The sequence below is a fragment of the Nannizzia gypsea genome, genomic scaffold (genome assembly GCF_000150975.2).
Source record: "Nannizzia gypsea CBS 118893 supercont1.1 genomic scaffold, whole genome shotgun sequence".
NCBI lineage: Eukaryota > Fungi > Ascomycota > Eurotiomycetes > Onygenales > Arthrodermataceae > Nannizzia > Nannizzia gypsea.
This window is the reverse complement of record NW_003345201.1, coordinates 4611731-4628297: the sequence shown is the minus strand read 5'-3', so window position 1 is coordinate 4628297 and position 16567 is coordinate 4611731. Positions and strand designations below refer to the sequence as shown.

Sequence of the window (16567 nt, the reverse complement as noted above, 5' to 3'; positions counted from 1 at the left end):
CGGTGTTCTACTTGCGATTCCACGCTATGGGTGTCTTACCTGCCATCGTCCAATGTCGTCATCGAACGCGGGCACTTGCAAGTCGAGGACCACACCACAATCTTCGAGATGGACGGAGCGTCATCCTGACGGCTACAACGGAGCGCTACCACCATTTACGGCACACTCACAAACTATCACATCACAGCCAGAGTCTCTAGACACATACTCCGTACAAGGGTAGAGAGAAGCTTCTGTGCCCTCAAAAGAGCGGCAGGATGGCAGGTTCACATGTCTATAGAAAGAAAGCCTAGATAGGAAATAGAAGAAGGGCTGTGACCAAGTTTATTCGAGCTCTGGGAGTGAATATATGCGTATATTCGTGGCTGTGGCAACCATGGATCCCGCCAGTCCGGTCGTCCGCCTCCTTTGTTGAACAGTTGCAGTTGAAATTATTATTAGTTTCTTACGGTCCCCGGTCGCTTCCGCGGAAAGAAGAGCCAGAGGAGGAGAATGCGTGTATGAAAGCGAGAAGAATGGTGAGTTTCTCATGCCGCAGCCACACGCTCACACGCCTTGCATATCATTGCGGCAATGCTTATGCAAGGGCAAGGCGCGCATACAACGATGGTCAAACAGGGATATGTGAAAGGGTCAACCACACCCTACAGTCCCACGCGTGATAGGAGATGGCAAAGTTTACCTGTTCGACCTTCAATGAAAAGCTGCTCCCAAGGCTGCCAAAGAATATAGGGCCATATGACGAGTTCCATGCACACTCAGTTGCCCCAGAAATGTTGTGACGAACTTCTGGATGTTCAATTTCAGGGCCTGAGCCATACTTCGGCTCCTGGAAAGCTGACTGGCGGATGACATATTCACCCTAAGTTGGCTCTTGTCCTTGAAGCTTCCAAAGTCATGCGACTGAGGCAAAGTCGAGAAGCTTAAAAATCCAATACAAATCTCGATTTTCGGTTGCGCCGGAACGAGCGTCGGGTCTCGAGTGGCCCATTTGTGCTCCCTATACCATGACACGGTCGTCGGGGGACAAAGCTGCGGTCGATCGCCATGTGAGAGCTGTGTAGCTCTGCCGCTCTCCAGCGCAGTATTCTACCCTTTTTTTACGGAGTACTTACGGTTACGAAGCATGGAACCGTGTAGTTGTTCGTCCGTGAGCTGTCTGTGCTATCGGCGCCACGCGATGGAGGACTCGAAAGCGGATGTCAACGTCAAAAACAAAAGAAGAAGAAGAGGAAGCTGTTATCAACGGCATATTGGGGAGGCAAGTAAGAAAACGAAATCCTTCGGAGGAATTATCCAAAAACCAACTTGTTATCACCGGGGGAAAAGCGCCTATCATCCGCTGCCCAGTTATGTACCACACAGTTATGGAGTACATGTGTATGACAGATGTGAATTTAACTTTCGATGAAGCTGGGAATTTCAACAGTTAATACTATCACTCCGTACCGTCATTGTTCCCATCTTCACATTGAAAATTGACGGGATGACGGCTGGTAAAAATGGCCAAACGGTGGGGGAAATGTATCTGCTGTTCCCTTACCAACGCCCAGGTGGAACAAAAATCGGGGATTACACCGGCGATAAGAGAAGGCCAGGTCAGGCAACCGAAGAGAACGGCTCAAGCCCTGTGTAAACAAAATGGTCGTACGGACATGCTCTCGGAAAAGCTATTTCCTGCTATATTTTACGGGGTTGTCCCCCCTCTTCATCCACGAAGCAGGGCGGAGTACGGAGTACTGACGATTGAAAGAAGCATGCAGTGTGGTGCTGTTGTACTATTTCACGGAGCAATGATGCCGTCGTCTGCCAGGTCCTTCCATGCGAAAAAAGGCCGGCGCGGCTTTTCGTTGGCTGCGCTCCGTTTGCGACTTTACCACCTATGACGAGCAAGCGGCAGGCGGGTGTACCGACCAGAAGACCAAGATACCGGGATCTGTTGACTACTCCAGCACCCTCAAGTCACCCCATACATATCCTCAAGGCCCATCCTCTCTCTGCCTCTTGCTGCTGGACAACCCAAAAAAAGGAATTCTTTAGTTGTGGCGGCTGAACCGCCAAAAAAGAAAATATATACACATTCATCAAGTCGTAATCGACAAGATGAGGAAAGTTACATACGGCGTAAGGAGAAGGTATGAAGATAGACGAGAGAAGACAGGGAGAGGGTCAAAGCACAGACAGATGTGAACGGCGTCCTGGTCCAAGGAGAGATTTTCATTTACTTTTTCTTTTGCGTCCCTTTGGCCTTGTTCTTCGTTTCTTTTGGGAGACGTTGCTATGTAAGTGAAGGCTTTCCTCATCTTCCGTTCGGGGTAATCCAACAGGATTGCCTTCTTGGGCTGTTGGCCCTCATGGCGTATCAGATCAACGGTATCTCGCTAGGGTCAAGGAAAGATATCGTTTCTTCTTCGCGAGGAAAGCCGGAGATCTCCCGAATGTACCACACCTCGTTATTTGCATACAATATACGATGTATGTATGTACGTATGAGATGGCCCGTGATATCAGCCCAACCGCAGAGGTGGTTGGCGTATCTTGTTCACTACTCTGTACAGAGTACAAGGTAAACCACCAACCAGACTCAATGTGTTTGAAAGGCACGGCCGAGAGAGGAGGAGGAGGAAAGAAAAAGAAGAAGAGAAGATGCCGTCCATCTTAGCATTTCTAGAAAAACGGGAGGAAATGTATGATATATGGGTCACTTAACAGACATCGGTTATGATGTGTAGATAACTAAAATCAAACGACAGCCGTGACGTTTGGGGGTTAGAGGGAAGTAAGTGAATATCAACTTTAGTTGCTGAAGTGGCCCAGATTGGCGGGAAGAAAGATGCTAGTCAGAAGTACTCTATACCCAGCTGAATACATCGACACTATCCTACCCTTGAACCCCCCCAAATGCATAACTCCCGTAATAACTCTGTAGCGATTCGTCTAACCTGCATGAAGCATCGCAACTTCATGACTTTTATGTCATTCATTAAATGGCCACGAGTGCGGGCTATATCAGAGAGCAGATATAATATCAAACTTGTGCTATGTAATAATGTATGCCACCCTGCGGGAGGCTTGTTTCAAGTTCAAGGTTAAACAGACGGACAGTTAGAAAATCAAAGCGGATCTCACACCACCACCTTCTTTTTCTCTGCTCGTGGGCTTGCGTGAGTTGGACGGGTGGAAGACGTGGTCCCCAATAACGGCCTGGTTTAGTTTCTTCCTGATATTCTTGTTTTCTTCCTTTTGTTCAACTCTTGCCCACTGGTGCGGGACTCTACTAGATCTTAATTGGTAACCCGCCGTTGATACTACCACGAAAATAGCAATAGTATCTCAAGCACCAATAGTGAGTGGTATAGAGCATAGCAACGTAAGAGGGACTTGGCCTATCCTTTGCTTTGACACAGCATGAGATATCTCCCCTGTGTCCGTCGTGTATCAAAACAACAACAACGACAAGCAGAAGCAAGGCCCGAGGAGAAAGACGAGTGCTTGGGCCTCCATCAAGACCCACCCCATGGGCTTCCCTTGGCTGTGCTTTTTCCCTCGCTGCGAGGACAAAGTTGGCTGCGCCGTGCGATTGGCCGAGGACGCGGATGGAGAGTTCTTGGGGATCTTCTGTGTGTCCGTCTCTTCTCCGTCTGTCGAGGGAGTCGAGGAGGGGGAAGACGTTATATCGTCCCGTAGCTCTGATGGGACCGTCTCTTCTCGTACGGGACATTAGCCCGCCGTCAAGAGCGGGGAGGAAAGGAAAGGGAGGGGACACAACCAGTTTAAGGCTCAAGGGAAAAGAAGCCGTATCTTCTTAGCCATCCGCAAGATGACAATGGATGATAATGTATGGAGTAGACGCCCAGGTTAACTCTGTGGCCGTCCTGTATAATGTATGTACGTTGCTGCACGGCGCTCGATAGGGAAGAGCATCCCCCTGTCAACGTTCAGGAATCGACAAGGGCAGGAGACGAAGACGCCGCCAGGGAGTCAGGGATGTAGGAGTAGGAGAAACCACTCCTCCGTCTGCCAGAGGCATCATGCATGTATGTACAGTAACTACCTAGTAATGCCGTAAGTAAGTCAGTAAGTCTAGTACTGAAGTGTATGCAAGTCACTCTCTCATCCGCTGTGGGGGGAAAGGGAGGAGCGTACATCGATGGGATGTCCGTAACTATGCAAGCTCGCCTTTTCTTCTTCTGATGGCTTTTCCTTTTGCTCTCTCTGTTGACATGAGGAAGAAGAAGAAGCGATAACTGCTTCTTTTCTTTTTCACTCTGTTATTTCATCATCATATCATCATCATCATCATTATCATATAGAGGGACTGCCGCAGTTAACCTTCCCGTTATAGTTACCGTGGCAGAAACCGGAATATCAGCATCGACATCATCGTCATTGTTGCTATTATTCTTTCTTCTTCCTGGTCTTATCTCTCTTTTTTACCTTTCTGGCTTCTGTATCTTCATCGTTGGTTTAGCTTTTATGGCCTGCCTGCCTGCCTGGCGTACTCCGTATATGTGGTTTAGTTACGGAGTCGGGGTAGCCAGCCAGTAGGACCTGCGATTTCAATAGCAGCCGGATCTTCCCCAAGGCAGCGAGAGGACCATCTGTAGGCGACTATTACCGTAGCAGCAGGAGAAGCAGATGGTAGGCCAGTCGCCTCCTGCTCTCTTATCCCACGAGTCCTTTGATATTTACTCCATACACAGTGTATCGACGCCGTGCTTAGCGTGGGGAGCGGCCTCGCCTGTAACTTTTTGATGCTGTGCAAGCCTCATCCCTGCGACCTTCGTGACGGGAGAGAAAACAAAAATAACCACATGAAGTTCGATCTGGTCTAGCATGGACATTTTAGTACCCAGCAGGCGAGTAAAGAGAAAGAGAAGGAGAAGAAAGAGAGCGGGAAGTGATAGACGCTGGGAAGGGAGCAAGGGATCAAGGGAGTAAGGGGGACGGGGGGCTGGAAGGCAGAGGAAACGCAGACATGGTTCACGGGCCGTAGCCTGCAGAGAGCTTGAACGGGGGGAGCTTTTCGAGAGACGGCGGCCGACTCCTGAGTTATCGATCTCGACGATGCGCATCTGGGCAGCCAGTTAATTGCTCCGTAGTTAATTACTGAGATCGAGCCAAAGAAGCAAAGAGTGAAGGGGGGACGGACAGCCAGACAGGGTTCTGTTCCAGGCGAGGAGGAGGATGCCTGCTCTGCTACTTGCTCTCTGCTGCCTTCCCGTCTTCACGCCTGCCGTAGGACCGTGTGAAACGATCAGGGCGATCTTCTCTTCTCTTTGGTCTCGTCTCTCTCGTCTAGTCACTTCTCATCTCTCTCAGCTTCGTCTGTGAAATCCCCGGAGTACGGACTCCCCTAGTTGCCTCTACTAATCAATGAAAGTAGCTGCCTCTTCCTTCCCACGCTGATCCTCCGCAGTCGATGTCCGAAGCTAAGGATCCTCCATCGTCCGCAAAGCCGCCCTCTTCATCATCGACCTCGTACTTCATCTACTTCATCTACTTCATCTGCCTCGCCGTCGCTCTTCTTGTCTCTTCTATATAAATATCTGTAATAAAGGCGTAACAAGCAATACAGATAGCGTATCGTGTACTGTAACGTCCTGTAATAACCGTACCTGACCATACACCTTTACCACCCGCTAGCCGCATCTGGTCTAGCGCGCCACTTTTCCCCCCTCCTTCTGCGTTTTTTCTTCTTCTTCTTCCTGCGGTTGAAAAATACAACAAAAAGACGAGCGAGCGAGAAAGCAAACCAGAAAAAGCGTTTTCCTTAACCTTTTGCTGCCTTTTCTCGTCTTCTTCGCCTTCTTCGACTTCCACCAGTTTCAACCACATCGTCAACTGCTTCAACTCCATCGTCAGCGCCAACGCCAGCTCCAGCGTCGAGCGACACCACCAGCGAGCGCGGAAGCTTCAATTGTGCCGCTACTAGTCGCTCTCTGCCGGCCTTGTTCGGGCCTGTGCTGATAAGAGGAGGGAGGGACCCCCTTTCGCCATCCTCTATATATACATAGACATATTAAGCACCAGCGTTCCTATCGAGTCCAACCACTCCACCTCTCGGGGCTTGATCGTGTGCAACGACAAGACCGCAACCTCCCTGCACGGCTGCACGGCTGCACGCCCAACGAATAGCGAATAGGTCGCCAGACAGCTAACTCCTCGAACTGCCCGATCCCCTTCATTGGCGAGTCCCCGGTTGAACGCTGCTGCTTTTGCCGGGTTATATACCTGGCTCTGCTCTGATCGACCGCCTCTCGCTGGCCCCCTTCGAGACCCAACAACCATTCACATTCACCGACGGAGAAGAAGGACAAGACAGTCGACACAAGGACCGATCTTGCTCCCATCTTCAATACCGATCGATCTTCTCTTTTCTTCTTCTCGGGGAGTGGAGGCAATGGCGACCATCTCTCTCTCTAACTAATGCAGGCAAAACTGGCGTCGGTTCGCTGAGATTCGCACACAATCCCAAGAGATGCGGGCTACGGGCATCTCTTCCCTTCACTCCTGGTAAACTGCAGTTTACGGTGACTGTCGAAAGACTCACCTCTGTCACCTTTTTCTTTTTTTTTTATTTAATTTGCCTTCCCTTTTATTTATTCGTTCCTTTCACCTTGCGTCTTTATACTGTTGGGGGAGGGAGGAGCAATTCCTGATTTTAGACCGTTCGCGAGAGAAGGAAGACCAAGACGAAGACGCAGACGAAGAAGAAGGAGAAGAATACAAGAATCATACATGGGAGGCGGAAACCGGGCCGTATCCCCTTAAAAGATGGATTCACAGTCACAGAACGTGAAGACGACGGCCGAGGAAGGAGACGACAGAGGACGGATAAGGAGCTCGAGGTCGAGAAACATTCGACATGACAGACGGGATCAGGATCCCGAGGCCGGCGACGGCGAGTCCTCGAGGCTCTCCTGGATGTCGGCCGGACTCTTGTCGAGGCAGACGTCCAATACTCTGGCTCGCCAGAAGAGCATCCCTAACGACGGCAGGCCGGAGGACCGTCGATCGTTTGCCCAGAAGCTTCACCTCTTTCCCTACAGACCTCACTCGACCAGTACCTCTCGCGAATCCTCGACCAACACTTCGTCAAGCTCTTTGCATTCTCTGGTTGATCCGGCTGTTGGTGGTGAGGCAGGCCCTCCCTCCAGCGCGATACCAGCTTCTTCTTCCTCGACGGCCTCCGCCTCCGATCCCTTCAGCCAGTCTGTCACCACTCCCAGACAGACCGCCGAGACCGGCAATGTTCCTCCCCTGAGTCCACTGACCGAATTGCCGATGGTCGCCCCCCGTGCCACAATTCGCGGCCCATCTCACGACCTCCCTGTCTATCCAAACCAGTCATACGCAATGCTCCAGCAACAGATACATCCTGCGCCTTACAGATCTCCAACTCTGCGCACTCGAAGCTCCTATCCTTCACACTCGGATTTCACTTTTCCCCAACCTACAACTTCTTGGGCGCGAGACTCGAATGCCTCCCCAAATTCACGCACCGTCGGCAACACCCCCATATCTAGTCCGGGGCTCTTCTCTGCACGGACACCTCGCACCTCTCCTTCTATCGGCTCGGAAGATGGACAAGCTGGTGTTCACCTGCACCGAACACATATGCAAGAACCAAAAGAGTACGAATTTTTTTTTACTTCACCCGTCCTCAACGTTCCTCTCCCCGTTTGCCGTTTTGTGATACTGACTGACTTTACTATCGTAGAACGCATACCGTCGAGGTGGATCGCCACGAGCTCACCGGAAACAAGTTAATCAATGAGTACGAGATTCTAGAGGAGCTCGGACGTGGAGAGCATGGCAAAGTCAAATTGGGTCGCCACTTGAAGACCGCCCAGTCCGTCGCCATCAAGATTGTGCAACGATACTCTAAGCGTCGTCGTCTAGGGAAACTAGGTAACCCCGAAGACAAGGTCAAAAAGGAGGTTGCCATCCTCAAGAAGGCCCGCCACCCGAACGTCGTCAGCCTGCTCGAGGTCATCGATGACCCAAACCAGCAAAAGGTCTACATCGTGCTCGAGTACATCGAAAATGGCGAGATCGTGTGGAGAAAGAAGGGACTGAAAGAAATCGTTTTGGTCGATAAACAAAGACTTGATCGTGAAAAACGAGGTATTCCCGACTCTCCTTCTTTCATCGAGAATAGTCAACAGTTTATCCATAATACTCAATTGCGTCGACGGCATATAGAAGCCCTGCGTCAGCGTCAGAAAGCTAAAGGCTCTCAACATGTCGGTGTTTCTGGCTGGAGCTTGGAACATGGCGGCGAGTCGGACAACGAGCTCGATGTCGACTATTCTCCCATGTCCAAGTTTCCCACGGCCTCGTCGGCGCATTCGCAAGATACCCCTGAATTCCAGATTTCTCCGCAACATTCTCTCACCTCGACCGGAGAATTCGACAAGCGGATGCGTGAGATGGCAGGCTTCGGCAGTGATACCGGTTTGTATGGCGGATACGCATCAGACCCAATGTTTGCACGCCGCTACAGCAATGCTTCCAGCCATCTAGCCTTCCAAGCCGAGCCTGACTGGCTGTCTGACGATGATGACATGGGCTATGTACCCTGCCTAACTCTTAGTGAAGCTCGTACTGCCTTCAGAGACGCTGTCTTGGGACTTGAATACCTACATTACCAAGGTATCATCCATCGTGATATCAAACCTGCCAACCTACTTGTTACAGGTAACCATCGAGTAAAGATATCAGACTTTGGAGTCTCATACCTTGGCCGCCCTATTAGGGATGAGGATGAGGAGCAAGTCACGGAGACTGATGCCACTGAATTGGATGATGCCCGTGAACTATCAAAAACCGTCGGGACGCCAGCTTTCTACGCCCCAGAGCTCTGCTACACGGGCGTCGAATGCGAACCTACCATTGGCAAGGATCCCAAGATCACCGGCGCTATTGACGTCTGGGCTCTTGGAGTCACCCTCTACGGGATGATCTATGGCAGGCTGCCCTTCGTTGCCGATGACGAGTTTAGCTTGTTCCAAAACATCGTCAGACACGACGTCTTCATCCCAACCAGGAGGCTCAAGGCTGTTGTGGCTGATGATACTCTACCTGACCACCCTCACAGTCACCCTCACACCCACTCTTATTCTCATTCTTACAACACTCAGAGATCTTCTAGCGTGAGTAGCAGTACACGCTCTGAGGGCGAGCTGGCATATGAGGCTGTAGACGAGGAGTTACGAGACCTTTTGCGTCGCCTCTTGATCAAAAACCCAACAAAACGGATCACTTTGAAGGAAATCAAACATCATCCCTGGATCACCCGGGATATCCAGGACCCGAAGGCTTGGATCGAAGACACCGATCCCGGGTACCAGAGCAAAGGCAAGAAGATCGAGGTTTCCAACGACGATGTTATTCGTGCTGTTACCAAGTTGCCATTTATCGAACGAGTACGCTCCAATGTCGTCAAATGGAGTGGCAATATATTTGGTCGTAGGCGGGCCCCTAGTTCTGCTACATCGGTAGATACTGCACATTCTGCCTCATCCGGTAGCAGCTTAACTATCGGTAAGGATATCATCCGAGAGCTTAGGAGGACTAGTTTACGTGGCGATGAGGAGATCACCAGAACTCCAAGAGGCGCCAGGGAGGGTGAACACCCACTTTCACAGAGCCTGGTGGTCAGCCCTGATTTGCAGGCTGATATCAAACACCCAGATTACTTTGGACGTGTAGCTACATCACGAACTGCACCAACATCAGTGAACTGCTCTCCCATCCAAGAGCCTCGTCCCGATCTACCTGGACGCACCGCCTCGAAACTTTCTAGCGCTGGATCGACAAAGACAATTCGCCCTACTAACTTGGAGATGTCGTTTCTTAACGACCAGTCTTTCACTGCAGCTGGGAACGAGTCGTTCAATTCCTCTCCTGGTGGGATGACCATATTCGGAGGAGCCAGGAATAGACTCGTTAAGAGTTTACATATTCGGGACCGGCGGCACGATAATTGCGAGGCCCCAGAACACAACCCCTTCGACGCAGCATGCCACTCTACGCCCAGTGTAGCTGTCTCTCCCGCCTCAGCTACTGGTCTAGTCAATACTCCAGATCTCATTCATGAGTCAAATAGCACACCGACTCCTCACGCCTCGCCACGAAGGTACACCATTCACAGACGGAGTAAGTCCCATCAGCTTCGACAAGACGCAAATCTCGCCGGACCACCACCTGCCCCCTTGCATCGCGATTTTCTCTTCCGTAACCCCGACTCAACAGCCCATCATCATTTAGGTCAAGACAACGCAACCATCGTCAATGTTGACAAAGATGACTTCCACATCCATGCATCGCCGGTGCACTATTATAACACCCTAGAGGCCGAGAGCTACGATGATGACCCGTTCAAGTATCAGCCAATAGCAAGGCCAATCACGTCTCCTCCATTAGCAATTACCATGTCATCTTCATCCATGGATGATTATCACAGTGAGATGTCCCACTGCGCATCGCACCCAAGCATACCATCCGTGATATCAGGCGCCTCCTCTCTATCTGCTGAAGGCTTCTCAGCGTATCCCGTTGAGCTAAAGTATGAGAAGAAAAGTGAGAAGGAGCATGGTACTTGCTCATGCCCAGTTGTCCCGCCTATGCTTCGAACAGGCGATACAGTTACGGATGAATCCACGCGGACAGCTATGGTTGACAAAGCACGGCCCGAGCCCGTGAAAGTGGAAACTAATGATGATGACCAACGATACCATGGTGATGACGAGGACGAAGAAGACGATTCTAGCGATGAGGGACTTACATTTGGCAGATGCAAGGCCAGCGTCTGATGCATGACCGAACAAACAATAACTCTTATTCACCTTCCCCGTTTGGAACTTTCTGTTCCCTGGATACGGGGGCATATGAAATGAAATAATGACGAGAGATGTGTGAATTGCATACATAATTATATAATCACACCCAACGACACTACCACCGACACCACTCTTCACTCTACACCCATTACTACCGTGCCTCATAAACCACTACTTCTTGATTCCCTACGCTTTCCTTTTTCATCCTTGCATTATATCAAGGTTATACGATATATTCACCACACGACCCCCTATATTTCATACCTTAAGTCATATCCTGCATGGGCATTACGGAGTTTATTCCCATTACCCCTTCTTCACCCCCCATTTGCTGTAAAATTTGGATAGCATACACCTTTGCTTCTTTCTCATCATCTTCTTTTTGACATCCCTCTTTCTTCCCCATTTCGTTTTTTGCCAGCTTTCCTCAGTCAGATATCCCCTTAAACTTTTGTTTTCGTTGTTTATATTACCCTTCTTTAATATTGGGAGAATTGATTGACATGCATGGACTCTGTCCAATGTGGTCAATTGATGGCATTTTCTTCGACCTCTATACTCAAATTTCTTTTTTATGATGTCTTTTGGATTGGGGGTGAGATGGGATTGAAGGGAGGAAGCGTGTACACTGACTGAACTGAATTTAATTGATGAAATGATGGAGAAAAGCGAAGAAACAAAAAGGAAACTTATTCTCCGTTCTCCCTTGCTGGCCTGTTGGCTCGCTCTTACTTGGTGCTTTTATGCGGGAAAGAAAATGACCTGCATCCTGCATATATTCGTTCCCTCTACAGCGACTGATACCGGTTCTACCTTACGTTCCCCAACTTTTTGTTGTAATTTTTTGAGCTGTGTATAATAATATTACATTTGGATGGGGTTGGAATCTTTTTTAAAGACTACTTTACAACTGCACTCGTTCATTGCGATTCAGACTAGCATTGGTGTCTTGATCCTTTGTGGTATATGTATATGTATACCTCAACTTGCTACGAGAGGATATAAAAATAGCAACTATTCCACAGCTTCTCGAAGATCTTCCATGCTGGGAAGGCGATCTTGTGCCTTTGTGGCGCAGTCCATGCATCGCCCATCATCCAATTTATCTACAACACCGGACTCCATAACGGCCCCCAGAATCGGACGTTTCAAGAACGAGAATGAGATTTACGTCAGAAACTCAGTCAATAAGGCAGAATCATTTGCTTCTATAAATAATTCTGCCTTACATGGCTTGCTTCTAGAAAGCGTCTTTACCAGGATGGATGGATCTCAAAAGGTGGCCTGGATGGATTGGGGAGATTCCCCTTTGAAGATCCGAGACGATGATGATTACGGAGTAAGCGAAGTACCGAGTTGCTGGGGCTACTTTCAAACCGGCCTTGAGACCTTCAAAATGGTTCCATCTTTTCAGTTCAGCATGGACAGGAAAAGGGGGAGGTGAACGGGCATCGAGGTTCGCAAGGGAGAAAGAACTATTTGTTTCATTCTAGGGCATGCCTGCGTCAACGGGGCCCCACGACCTCAGCTCTCGGCTTCACTCTCACCGGTCTTTCAGCGAGATAAAAAGACCTGTTCGGCGGACCGGATTGGATGACAATCTGGCGTGTTGCGGTCTCCCTGTCCGACTGGAGAGGCTCCGCCAATCAGGCACCATGTTCAAAGCGATTGGTGGCCTTCAGCCTTGTCCCGTCTTCGTCCCACGCACAGCCCGAATCCAAGTCAACATCCAGCTTGGTCTAGTTGTCGCTCGGGCACAAAGCAGTCGCGTAAATGTGCAGCGAGCAGGCCAGGGATATGACGAGTACCGAGTACTGAGTACTGAGTACTTTGGCCTGTACTTTGGTCTGTACTTTGGCCTGGACTTTGGCCTGTGCAACTTGACTGTAACTAAATCTATGGTACTGCCTTGCTTCCAGGCAGAGACATCTACCAACGCATAGTCGATCATTCGGCCTGCAGGATATTGATCCTAGCCTCTGCACTTCAGCTGCGATGGTCAGTCAGCTTAACTCACGCAAGCTAGCTAGTGGACTCCTTACTTAGATGGCAACCGGGGGCCAAACATTTGTCAACGGTGCCTTGCTTGAGCCGCCAGGGGGAACAAGCACAGGCAGGTTGGTCCAGGGTCGCTGAAACCGTCAGCCACAATTCACTCTTCCCCGGGGTGTCTGCTGCCTGCCTGCTGCCTCCTGCCTTTCACCACTCGGATATCTCCCCCGGGAGCCTAGACGAACCACGCGTGAAAGCAAGAAGCGAGCAGACTGACTGTGCTGCTTCTTTCTAAGGCTCCTGCTGTCAACCCCTTAACTACTTAACTACCGACTTACTAGCGGGAAGAGAGCGCCAAGACTCGCGAAAACGCAAAGTCCAACAACCTCCACGTCTTTTCCTCCGACAAGCTACTTCATCTTCGTCTCTCGCCTTCATCTTCGCCCTCGCTCGCCCTCGTCCTCCCGCCCGCTCGCCTCAGATACCGGCATAGCGACTCCCTGCGTTGGGCCCTGAGACTGCGTTTCGTCTGCTGGATGCTCCCTGTCGGCGGCCTTCTTGTGCGGTTCCTTCATCGTAACACATCTGCTGGAAGCTAGTGGGGTCATTCCAACCTCAGGCGCCCGGTCTATTCTATCTCCCAGGGACACGCAAACGAGCGACCGCCGCGCACCCCCCAGAGTCCTGCGCAGTAAGCGCATCGTCTATGAAGCCGTATGAGCTGACTGGTACGAGGTGGCTTGACTTGCTCTGAAACGCCCGGAAGTTCGTCTCGCGTCGTTCTCGAACGTTTTTCGTGGTGTTAAGAGAAACCGCCAGAGAGAGCGAAGCTCCACCATACTTCACCACTGCCACGTTCCGCTATATACATACATATAGATCACGACTCCGCCACGCCCGCCATCCCAAACAGCCTGAGGGGCCAGTCGATCTGGGTCTGCTCACCCGCGGGTTACGAAACGCTACATCCTGCTGACGGCCGTCTACATCCTATCTACCGCGATCAGCCTCGGCGGTTAGGTAGGACGTGCTTCGCCGGCTGAGCGCTCGGAGAAGCTTGACCCCTGCACCAAGCCAGTCTATTTCTGGTAGACAAGCATCCTGTTGGAAGCAGAACACAAAGCAAAAAGGAATATAAGGATTCTTCGTGCCATGATGGAACCTCCTTCACAGAACGGAAGGGCGAGGTCGTCGTCGACTGCTGCCCAAAACAATAATAATTCCCATTTCGCCCAGGATCATTCCAACAATAATCAGCTTCACACCAGCCAATCGCTCTCGGCGAATACCAACAGTAACAACAATTATCCAACAACAACATCAACAAATAACCAGCAATTCCTCTTCACAACTCCTTACCTGGCAGCTACATCTCAAGAAGGACTTGGATTCACCACCAATGTGACCGGGCCAGAACGCCAGTTCAATCAGCAGGAAGACTTCTCCCAGGCGTTCGATACCAATTTCCTCGACCAACTAGAACAACCTACTTCCGGTATAAACGATAGCAGAGACTCACAGCCGTTTCCAGACTTTGATACATCTGACGCCGGGTTCAACTTTGACGAGTTCAACGCCTTCACACACCAGGATCAGACCTCCGGGTTCAATACATCAACCACCATGATGGGCACTATCCAACAACAGCCTACCATCAACCCGGCAGACTTTGCTCAGCCCCTATCCTCGCCCCCGATGCCAAACTCTCCTCACCTTATTCCTCCCGAGAACACTCCGTCTCCCAACAACCGCCCCAGTTCTCCGGCTGCTGCTTCGAGTCCCGGAACTTTCTACACGCCACAGCATTCACGACATACCTCACTAGACCCGGCCAGTGCCGCATATATCAATACCGATGCGCAGTCTAATTGGCAAGGAATACTTGGGAATAGTTCATTCCAGGGCCATCGTCGTGCACCATCAGAACATTCTGATGTCTCTTCTGTCTCACATTCGCCTTTCTTAGCACAGCATGATACCTTTGATACCTCTGCCCATCCTTCTGCCCAACCATCTCCTCGTCTTCCCCCTCAGACAGACCCAAGCATGTATGACAATGCTTTTGGAATGGAAGCCTTCACTATCTCGGAGCGTGATCACAACAATGGATATAGTCCTGCACATAGTCCGTACATCTCTCCTAGGCTCTCTCCGCAGCTGCAAAACACGGAGCTGGACCCAGAAAGTTCACTGCTTCTGTCCCAAAATATAGCCCAAATACAAGGGACCACTCAAGACCCATATATCGGAACGACAGCCCCGCATGTACCTGGTTTCCCGGCGCAGCAACCCGGGCTTAGTGATATGGGGCAAGCAGCTCAGATGACGCCTCCTTCAATCAACGTTGAATTTGCGCCACCTTCCAGGACATCTACCGTAGAAGGACCCAAGCTAAATGCAGACGGGGATACATTAAGTCCTCCAATGAACCGTATGTTGCCCTATCTATGTCATTGCCTGGTTTAGTAACGCTGACAAATTGAAATAGGCGCTCGAGGACGTAGCAAGTCCGATCCATTCATGTCACGGCCAATGGTTCCATCTTCACTTGGTGTATCTCAAGGAGGTGCAATTATAAACGCAGGCTCTTTGTCGCCATCCAGAGCACCTGTGGGCACTTTCAGCACGCCGTCTTCACGGGAAGTCTCTCCAGTGAGCAAGAATAGACGACAGTCAACCTCTTCACTTGACAGTCGTAGCTATATCTTGGACCTTGCAAACCCTCAGCGGCCTGGATCCAGCACACAAGACTCAAAGAGAGTTCAAAAACACCCTGCAACGTTCCAATGCACACTCTGCCCTAAGAAATTCACACGGGCTTATAACTTGCGCTCTCACCTTCGAACTCACACCGACGAAAGACCCTTTGTTTGTACGGTCTGTGGCAGGGCATTTGCCCGTCAGCATGATAGGAGACGGCACGAAAGCTTACACTCCGGAGAGAGAAGATTTGTCTGCAGAGGGGACATGTCTAGTGGCCGTCAGTGGGGATGTGGGCGGCGGTTTGCCCGCGCGGATGCTCTAGGTCGTCATTTCAGGTCCGAGGCTGGCAGAGTGTGCATTAAACCCCTGCTTGATGAAGAGGCTCTTGAACGCGAAAGCCTCAATCATCATCAGCAGCAACAGCAACAAGGAAACGTTTCCCCAGGGCATTTACAACCGGGCAACCAGCCTCTGACGGTGCCGGGTATGGATGGCTCTGGAGGCTCTTTCACTCTGCCTGCTGCTTTATTGGCACAGTATCCCGCATTACAAGGTTTACAATGGGATCAAATTGCAGCTCCGGTTGATGATAACAGTGACATTGGCGGGCGAAGCAGTTTTGATGCAAGTTCTGGAGGGGAGTTCGGCTTTGGAGACGAAGAGGAGCCCATCAATACTGGATTTTTGAACCAACCACACGTTCAGTCACCACAACACCAGATGGTTGGTGATCAGATTAACCACGGTGCCACCGGAGGTGCTTGGCCACAGTCCAGTCAGGGCTGGACAAACGATTATAATGGCATCAGATAGCATTTACGTCGCTTATTTCGAACATAAGGCTCAGAACTCTTGGTTTCCATTTTCTCCTATCCGTTGTCTTCTTTCTTCCCCTTATTCACTGGATTTTTTTTCTTAGTGCTAAGCTTTTTATTTCGTCTCGCTATTTCTATTTTGTCTCTACCGAGGATGCCCATGCTCCCACACGACACCTTTTGACTGTTATGGCGGCTTTTTCTCAATCT

General features: G+C 50.4%; 6 protein-coding genes across 6 annotated transcripts; 4 read left to right on the top strand and 2 right to left on the bottom strand.

Moving 5' to 3' along the window:
• Positions 1–2354: 2354 nt before the first annotated feature.
• MGYG_01696 (hypothetical protein) lies at positions 2355–2987 on the top strand (the record flags this gene model as incomplete). The annotated part of the gene is made up of 4 exons (XM_003177579.1): positions 2355–2479; positions 2559–2687; positions 2754–2779; positions 2953–2987. 4 exons carry the CDS (start codon positions 2355–2357, stop codon positions 2985–2987), a joined length of 315 nt encoding a protein of 104 aa, XP_003177627.1.
• A 2786-nt stretch (positions 2988–5773) lies between these two features.
• Positions 5774–6291, bottom strand: MGYG_01695 (hypothetical protein; the record flags this gene model as incomplete). The annotated part of the gene is made up of 2 exons (XM_003177578.1): positions 5774–5942; positions 6014–6291. The coding sequence occupies 2 exons, from the start codon at positions 6289–6291 to the stop codon at positions 5774–5776; spliced, it is 447 nt and encodes a 148-aa protein (XP_003177626.1).
• Positions 6292–6777: 486 nt separating this feature from the next.
• Positions 6778–10820, top strand: MGYG_01694 (CAMKK protein kinase; the record flags this gene model as incomplete). The annotated part of the gene is made up of 2 exons (XM_003177577.1): positions 6778–7637; positions 7724–10820. The coding sequence occupies 2 exons, from the start codon at positions 6778–6780 to the stop codon at positions 10818–10820; spliced, it is 3957 nt and encodes a 1318-aa protein (XP_003177625.1).
• Positions 10821–12108: 1288 nt separating this feature from the next.
• On the top strand, positions 12109–12790 carry MGYG_01693 (hypothetical protein; the record flags this gene model as incomplete). Its single annotated transcript, XM_003177576.1, has 2 exons — positions 12109–12287; positions 12406–12790. The coding sequence occupies 2 exons, from the start codon at positions 12109–12111 to the stop codon at positions 12788–12790; spliced, it is 564 nt and encodes a 187-aa protein (XP_003177624.1).
• Positions 12791–13273: 483 nt separating this feature from the next.
• MGYG_01692 (hypothetical protein) lies at positions 13274–13678 on the bottom strand (the record flags this gene model as incomplete). Its single annotated transcript, XM_003177575.1, has 2 exons — positions 13274–13523; positions 13566–13678. 2 exons carry the CDS (start codon positions 13676–13678, stop codon positions 13274–13276), a joined length of 363 nt encoding a protein of 120 aa, XP_003177623.1.
• Positions 13679–13991: 313 nt separating this feature from the next.
• On the top strand, positions 13992–16355 carry MGYG_01691 (transcriptional regulator prz1; the record flags this gene model as incomplete). The annotated part of the gene is made up of 2 exons (XM_003177574.1): positions 13992–15270; positions 15328–16355. 2 exons carry the CDS (start codon positions 13992–13994, stop codon positions 16353–16355), a joined length of 2307 nt encoding a protein of 768 aa, XP_003177622.1.
• Positions 16356–16567: the final 212 nt, after the last annotated feature.